General features: G+C 38.7%; 1 protein-coding gene across 1 annotated transcript; it reads right to left on the bottom strand.

Moving 5' to 3' along the window:
- Nucleotides 1-3,932: 3,932 nt before the first annotated feature.
- On the bottom strand, nt 3,933-7,526 carry LOC113648149. Its single transcript, XM_047811503.1, has 4 exons — nt 6,111-7,526; nt 5,274-5,452; nt 4,927-5,090; nt 3,933-4,787 (listed from the first exon to the last, which is right to left on the bottom strand). The coding sequence occupies exons 1-3, from the start codon at nt 6,510-6,512 to the stop codon at nt 4,931-4,933; spliced, it is 741 nt and encodes a 246-aa protein (XP_047667459.1). The 5' UTR covers nt 6,513-7,526; the 3' UTR covers nt 3,933-4,787; nt 4,927-4,930.
- Nucleotides 7,527-8,876: the final 1,350 nt, after the last annotated feature.

Here is an 8,876-nt window from a genome sequence, read left to right as displayed (position 1 = left end):
ATACAAATACAGATACAAATACCGGCTGCTTTGCACACCCCTAATACATACATACATACATACATACATACATACATACATACAGAGTAGCAGATGAGTTCAATAATTTCATAAACACCAAACAATTGGACATGGGACATAAGACAAGGAGTGATTGACCCACGGCTGGCCACCTCAGAGGAAGGTGTATAGTCTGAATACAGATAAAAACGTGCTTTTGTTCCATTTGTAACATGGCTCACCTCGTTCTGACTGTGGAGGGTGAAGAGCTCACCGGTGTTCTTGATTGGTCCACTGCTTTTTGCAGCTCCACCTTGCACCTTAATTTACTTGAACTCTAATTTATGTGGTTGGCTGTCGGTACTCTTTGATGGCCTCTACCTTTTTTCTCATGTGGTTTCAGCAGCCCCCGACCAATTAAGTATCTGAGCTGACACTTGAGGTAGCTTGCCGTCAGTCCGGCTTTCCAGAGGCCTCCCAGAACATCCCTAAACTGCAACAGATGGTTGGCACACCTAGAGGAGTGGATGATGACATCGTAAGGATAAGCCACTGCAAAGGGCCAATAGAGCCGGAGGACAAGTGTGAGGTGCTGGAAAGTTTCGAGCGTCCCAGGTTGGCCAAACTGAAGAACCAGGTACTGCCAGTGGCTGCCAGGGGTACTTGGCAATACCCCATTGTGAGGTTGAGCATGGAGACAAACCAGGCCTTCCCTAGGCCTTCCATGTGGCCAGCTACCTGATGGTGGAGGTAGCAATCGAATTCCGAGATCTGGTTCAGCCTCAGGACTTGACTTTTATTGACTTGTCTTGACTTGTTGCAAAGGCAGATAGATTCATGAGATCTTCCCCAATCTTCACCAGGGCATGCTCTTGGGGATCTGTGAGAGTATAAGCGAAGGTAGATACAGCCAGGGCCCGCACAAACCACTTTGCGATAAAGATGCATGTCTGCACAGTTAAAACCATATAAACTACTTTGGGGTACAAATCTGCTAACTCACCCAACCAGTGTGGGTTAGCAGATTTCATGCATCCACAAACCCTAACCACAAATTAAATCATTATCCACAGTTATCCGCAGGCCATATCTAAGCCTATATCTATACATACAATATATGATATGATATGCTTCGTCTGTACTGTATTTTTTGTTTGCCTTAACATTTAGATACATATGTTTTGGGACGGTCCCAATGTGCAAAAATTTTGGGAGACAGTGCTTGATGTTTTGTACAAAGTTGATAGGATTCATTTTACAATTTATTTTATCAGCTTAACTAACAATAAGTCCACTTTTTTGTATTAGTTTAAATTATTATTATTATTATTAAATTATAAAAATCTTTATATTAAATAAATTGTCCTTTTACAAAAATATATTAGGAACAACCTAAGTAGTAAGTGCAATTTCAACAACACTTTTACCCGGTTTAACATTTATTTAAGTGCATTATGCATAAAAACTGAACACATTTATTGTACAATGGTGCAAAACATTTAGTCACAGGTTTGTGGAACTTAAAAACACTGTCCGGCATTTTAACATAAATCAAACATCAAAATATAGAAATTGTTTAAAATCCAATGAGCAATTCTGAATACATGATTTGACTCCAAAGACTTAAAATCTTAAGTGGCAGCTGTTTTTAAAAAGAAAATCTTTGTAAAAATTGTTAATTTATACATAAGTATGTATGTTTTTTAAAGTGAACAAATTTATTTTATCAATTTGCCCCTGAAACTTGGTGAGCTTAGAGCGCAGCTTCGTTTTAATAATGTTCATTACTGAAAAAACTTGCACACAAAGGTAGGTAGTCCGTAATATCAGTACTCTCATCCGTAATATCAGTACTCTCATCAATTGCAACATAAAATGCCAGAAATGACTCCACTTTGCATTTCAGTTGACTGTCCAAATCTGCTGATAGTTCAGAAATCCTGTCTGCCACGGTATTTCTCATCAAGCTAATATTGGCAAAAGCTTGTTGCTTCTCAGGACACACAATTTCGGCAGCCTTCAGCCTGCAATTTCTGACTAACTCCCCCTCACAGTACGGTTTTGATGCTAATGCAATTTCACTAGCAATTAGGTAGCTGGCTTTCACTGCAGCATCACTGGCCTCTCAGCTCCGGGTGAAAACAGATTGCTGTTTCCTCAGACCCACCAGCATTTAATTTACCTTCTGTCTTCTTAGTTCTCTGTGCAAGCTGTATTTTTTGCCATGCTGAGTTTCATAGTGGTGCCGAGTATTATATTATTTAAGCACCGAAACCTGCTGCGTGCACACTAGGCACACAAGTTTCCCATTCACCTCCGTGAACATATAGGTCCATTTTTCTTTAAAAATCCAACACTCTGTGTCCACTTTTCTCTTTCTTTATTTTTTTGATAAAGACACTATGTTGATGAGGGTGCCAGGGCCAACAGAAAAGCGTGTAAACTGATAGAACCAAACGCCAGGTGATAAATGTGAGTGCAGAACAAGCACCAATGTGAATTTATTGTGTGCTTTTAGCAACAGTGGCATTTCGAAATAGGCTGGAGTCTACTTATAATGTCCAAGGGGAAGCAGTGGGCATGGGCTCGTCAGTGTGTCCCGGGACAGAGCGGCTCTGCTCTTCAGTTTCCTTCTCTTCCTAACCGGCTCAAATGCCTTTTGAAGTTGGGGTCCCACCAGACTTCGCCATGGTGGCCATAGAACATACAAGGGCATTTAGGAACTCTTTAGGAGTAGCTGGCCCCTTCAATCCGATGGCTTATCTCTCCTCAGTCTGTAGTACACATGGCTATGGTATTAGCTTCCACTGTTATGCTGATGACATGCTGCTATATGTTTCAGCTAAGTCTGATGTGAGTAGGACATGTGAAGGACATCAGACAGTGGATGTTTACTAACTTCCTTCTGCTTAACTCTAACATGACAGAATTGTTTTTACTAGGTTCACAGACAGCCAGATGTAAGCTTTCTGATTACAGAGTAACTCTGGATGGTCTTTCTATTACATCATGTGCAGCAGTAAAAGACCTTGGTGTGATTATTGATACCAGTCTCTCATTTGAAGCTCACATAAATAATATCACAAGGGTAGCCTTCTTTTATCTCATAAATATTGCTAAGATATGAAATATGATATAAGTACAATCATTTGTTACCTGCAAGTTGGATTATTGTAATGCTTTACTGTCTGGATGTTGCAGTAGGAGCATAAACATGCTCCAGTTAGTCCAGAACGCAGTAGTTAGTGTCCTAATTAGAACCAGAAGATATGAACACATCACCCCTATCTCATACATTGCTTTGGCTCCCACATAAAATAAAATAGTATTACTAAACTATAAAGCACGTAGTGGTCGCACGCCACAGTACTTGTGTGATCTTTTGTTTTTTTATGATCCGTCATGCTTACTTCGATCAAATGGTGCACGCTATTTGGTACACTGTAAAAAATTTTCCTGTAAAATAACAGTAAAGAGCTGGCATCAAAGACGCCAGCAATATACCGTTATTTTTACGTAAAATTACTTTACGGTAGTAGTCTGTAAAACAGAAATACAGTATATTTCTGTAGTCACACTGTTAAATGATTTCACAGTCGAATACAGTAAAAAATAAATGCAGCATATTTCTGTGATTTATTTGGAAATAGATGTGCCTGTCTACAGTAAACTGTGAGAAGTTAAAGTAACAACCTGAACAATATTATTTTAGTTTCTAAATAATCACAGAAATATGCTGCATTTTTTTTACTCTATTAAAAATAACAAATTTAGCAGTTTCCTAAAATATCAGTCTTGATTAATATTTAAAAAAAATCAGTCTCCCAATGAACTTCAATATTCCCAGGGCTTAAGACAATTGCTTAAGATATGCATTATTGTGAATATTATGCAAAATAAGCAATGAACACTTTAAAATCAAATACCTTTATTTCAAAGAGTAATGTCAACATGAAAAAAGAAAGAAAATAAACCCTGTTGGACGATGCTGAGAAGAGCTTTCTAGTAGCAAACAGAAACAGTAGTGTCTGCTTTAGACTATGGTAATAAACTTACATTCTTAAATTGCCCGTCAGATACTGACCATAATCCTAACCATATGTGAAGGGCTTAACATTTAGTTGACTTTTTTATTTAAGACATAAGTTTGAACACTTACCAAATTATTGTCATAAGTGATTTATCTTATCTACAGTAATTTAAGCTTTACCTTGAATAACACAATAGGACCAACAAATACACATTAGCAATATTTGGAAAACTACACTATTAAGGCTATTTAAAGAACATTAAGACCTTTTTTATAACACGAGTAGAAACATTCAGCATGCAGGCATCTTTGGCTCATTTTGGGGAAAAAAGCCCACAGACTCATGTTTTTCCTCTCAAGATATTCCTGTGAGTTAGATTAATATTTCCTCAAAAGTAAACTTAAAATATTTATATATGTAATCTGCAATATATTCTCTGCTGTCTGTGAAAATATACTTTCATAATAACATTTGAACATATGCAGAATTGGCAACATTTTGAAAACATACTTAAGAACATTTTGAAACTATTATTGAACATTTTGACACGATGCATCAATAAAAAACATTTAGGGATGAAACCATAAGGTAGGCACCTGTGCCACTGCAAGCTAGACTTGCAGGTTACCTCTTAAAATTGTCCTGTGAGGTAGGCTTGTGTTTTTACATCTGATTTTAGTTCTTGTGGATTCAGGAGAGATGACCATCACTTTGGTAGCCGCTGTCCCTCTCTGCGGCATTTTTCCAGTGCTGCCACTGTCAAACAACAACAACCAATCATAATCATAATATTAAATAAACTATACAATCAGTATACACTCCAAGCTAATGCTTATAAAGTTAATGTGGCAATGCCAGACTGTCAAAACAAAGAGAGAATGATTAAAGAGCTCACCGATCTATATGAAGTTCCATTCAAAGTCAAGGAGATTCTTCAGTAGCATAGCGACATGTGTATTGAATGCAGAAGACTTCTGGACGATCACACCTTTCTTCTTGGAGACAACCTCGCCCCTTTTCGCCTTTGTCCCTCTCTCTGGATTTATACCAATGAAGCGCCTGAAATCAAAAGATCAGAGGTCTAAGATCAGAGTGGGGTTGCAACAACATACAGTTTTTTGTACATGCAATTAAATGCAATGAATTTTTTTGTCTTTCTTCATTGCACAAATAGAGTGGATTGAATGACATCAAATGGAATTATAATAAAGCCTATACCCTGTGTGTGTGTTTTTTTTTTACCTCTGAATAAATTCCAGGGTGCAGGCTGCCTCATCTTGATACTGAAGGTTGAATATGTAGTAGATTGCAAACATAGCAGCAAGTCCCTTTGCAAATGTTTGTGTGATGCCTTCAGAGATTACACGGCCCTCAAAGGTGATCATCCAACCCTTAAATGTGACAGCCTGTTGCACCTGAAACTTCACAAGCAACATGGAAATACTTGTTACCTTGTAAACATAATATGAATGGCCGATACGATTTACAATGTGTCTATCAATGAATCTAAATTAAATGTATATTACCAGGCAGTATCAGGCGAGGACTTGCAGGGAGACTGAGAGTTGTCTCAACGTCAGCTGCAGTGGCAGACACCTGAAAGGAACAAATACTGTACATTATCCTTACCATAATAAGATTTTTAAGAAGAAAATTTATGAAAAGGACAATAATTAGTAAACACTAGGTGAGTGTAACCGAGAGGAAAATAAGGTAGGCTTATGAAGTACCCACAATCAAACTGCTAAATAGATTTGGCATGCAAAATTTAAAGGGTAACAATTTTATTTTCAGGTAAAAAGTAGTATGAACCCTTTTGTGGCTCTAGAGGAAACTGCACATAATCTGATACATTACTTTAGTGAAATACTCTTTAAAACCTTGCACCTACTTTTCCATTATTGCAATTTAGCTATAACTGTGTGACGACATGGAGGTAATTTATCAGCTTACACGCAGCTTCCTCTGAGCCACAAAATAATTTACACTTCTGTTTTCCCAAAACTAGTGCACACATTAGGTGTTGGAGTTGGAGTCACCCTTTAAAACACGGGGTTAGAAAGAATAAATAAAACTTACATCTATAAGAAGGATCAGCCCGGTTAGGTCCTCTCCAAAGTGTGCCATGAGCAGCTGAACAACACGAAGTGCCATCTCATTATTTTCACCATTACAGAGGATATCCTTGACATCCTTGTTGGTAGGTTTTCCCCAGAAGTATTCTGTGATGGCTCTTCCACATTCCTCCATACTGAGTTCCAAGCTACGAAGCACATTGATGTCTGTGAGCAACTCAAAATGTGCATATATATATATATATATATATATATATATATATATATATATATATATATATATATTTTTATATATATATATATACCTTGGCACGAAAAGAAAAGGCCATTTGCTTTTCAAATCTTCAATGTCAGGTGGTGGAAGTGCATTTATATGGCGACGTTGTAGAGAGAATGTGAGCTCCATTAGATTTTTAACTTCTGCTCTTTCTGCTCCACCTGCACCCTCCTGTCTGTAAATCTCCTCCAGTCTCTGGTGGTGCTGCTCCACAGTGTCATTAGTTTCTTCTGGGGGTAGCTCTGGCTGAAATCGTGTACATCTATAAGTGTCAGTTGGGCCCCTCTTGCCTGTAGAGGATCGTTGGCATGAGAAGCTTCCATCACGGTTCACATTCTCAATGCGGTTTTTTAATTGAATCAAAAGTGAAGTATAACCTCCACACAGAAGTGACCCATCTGGTGCAGTATCAGCAAAACTCTTTGGATACTGCCTGATGATATTTCGAACCACAGTTTAGCATTGTGCACGAGTGGGGTTAGCTTCATACCTTCTCATTTCATCCACAAGTACTCGTACCATCTGGTGCCGCTCCACTGGTTTAGGTCTCTTGCCATCTGCAATTGCAGAACGAATTTCCTGTGGCATTTGTTCCCAAGGGACCTGGAATGTTTCTGGCCCTGTTTTCAGTATCTGAGATGTGGAAGGTCTGTTGCTTGGCTCACTGTTTCTTGCCTGTTGAACATGACGAAATTAACCATACAGTACCTAATTTAAATGCATCCAGGAGTTTTCTGCGCTGGATAACAGGTAACAGATCAGCAATGTCTTCCTGTTGTACATATTTTAAGTCTTCTTTTGACTCCAAGCCAGAGCTCTGAAGTTACGATATTATTTGCCACTTGGTTTCTTCAGACAGATTTTGGAGATTCAGGTCTTGGAGATGATCTCTTTGATTTCTTCACTCATGTTCACCATCATTCTGGACTAGAGGGAAAGAATGATGAAGAATTCTCAGTGGTGTGCCATGGACAGTGTACTCAGGCAAGGGATAGTAATCAAGCAGATTCTCCTGATTAATACAACAGTACCTTCTCTGCATCAGTGTGAGGCTGTAAACACCCATGTCAGGAATACGCAAGGCATGATACTTTTCAGCAATAAAATATACTGCTGAATCCTTATGAACGAGAACCACTTTGTGGTTCTTCAAAAAGTGGCCCAAACTGGATAATGAGCTAATGATGTTTGGGCTTCAGTTGGTTGTCAGGAAAGGTTTGAATTCGGCAAAGCAAATATTCATCAATCAGAACTCTTAGGTAGGCTATCTGGCCATTTGAAATCGCAGGTGCACAACTGAGGTCCACGACTTCTCTAAGTTGCAAAACAAACTGGCAAACTTGGTTGTCACCTGGATTTTTTACTTTGTCTCCGATCAAAACGGGCAACATTCTCAGCAAACACCAATTCTGCACAGCATGTCCCCCAAGTTTTCAAACCTCACACGGTTTGTCATTAGCATCCCTACTGAGATACTTGAACTGATTTATTTGTTGATTCAACTCAAGATAGCTAAACATTTTATCCACCGTAACAAGATGGTTAATGTACAGTGCCAGATCAGAGGACACAATACCTTCAAAAAGATCGTGGCCAAGACATGGAGGCAACCCTGGCTGACATACATGGAAGAATTTGAGCGTATTAAATGCAGAGTCAAATTTAACACCTCCACTAGATGTACATTGTCCTTCACTACTCTGAACATGACCACTGTATGACTGCACTGTGCATTTTGTGCTCTGGATTAAAGGATCTGCATGGAATGCTTCTCTGCTGATACAATATCTGCAGAAGTGTGAGCTCCTACTGAAGTTCTCCACAAAGCCTCCTATGTTATGTGAGCCTAGGTTGTCGCCTGCAAAGAGTAAAATGCCGTCAAAATCTCACACCTTGCACTGCAGATATCAACATGACATGTTAGTTCAACACCAGACAAAGTAGGCCTAACTACACGTTTGTTATGTCTGTAAGTGTGACACTTAAACGTTGAAAATTTTTGAAAAGTCGGACTGCAATCTGGCAAAACACACTTAAAGGTTAATTTAGGTGTATTTTTATGAATTCTCATGTGCCTTATGTATGTCACTATTGTGGCACAGTTATGACAACAGATCTGACAGGGGAACATTTTGTTATTGCCCGATGGTAAATTCCTTGTAGATTGAAAATTTTCATCAACAAACATGCATTAGTACGGCTGCTGGCTGATTTTTAGTGACACCGTATCAGTCTTCACGCAGAAATGTTTAACCTTAACCGAGTTGCAATGTTGAGATTGTGAAAGAAAAGCCACAGATGATGCAAAACGGTTGGACAATGCCTATGCTCAGTGGAGAAGTTGGCTGTGTGAGACGTGCAGCGACATATAAATAAACAAAATGCCTTAACAAAGAGTCCAGAAAGAGAATATTTTCACAACAATTTGGCATTTAAACAGAAAAATGCAAATCCTTGACGATTCACCTGTCCAAGGGTGTCGATTTGGGTAGG

This window comes from Tachysurus fulvidraco, chromosome 3 (assembly GCF_022655615.1).
Source record: "Tachysurus fulvidraco isolate hzauxx_2018 chromosome 3, HZAU_PFXX_2.0, whole genome shotgun sequence".
In the NCBI taxonomy this organism is placed as follows: domain Eukaryota; kingdom Metazoa; phylum Chordata; class Actinopteri; order Siluriformes; family Bagridae; genus Tachysurus; species Tachysurus fulvidraco.
Note: the sequence above shows the minus strand (reverse complement) of the source record. Positions and strands in the feature narration are given on the sequence as shown.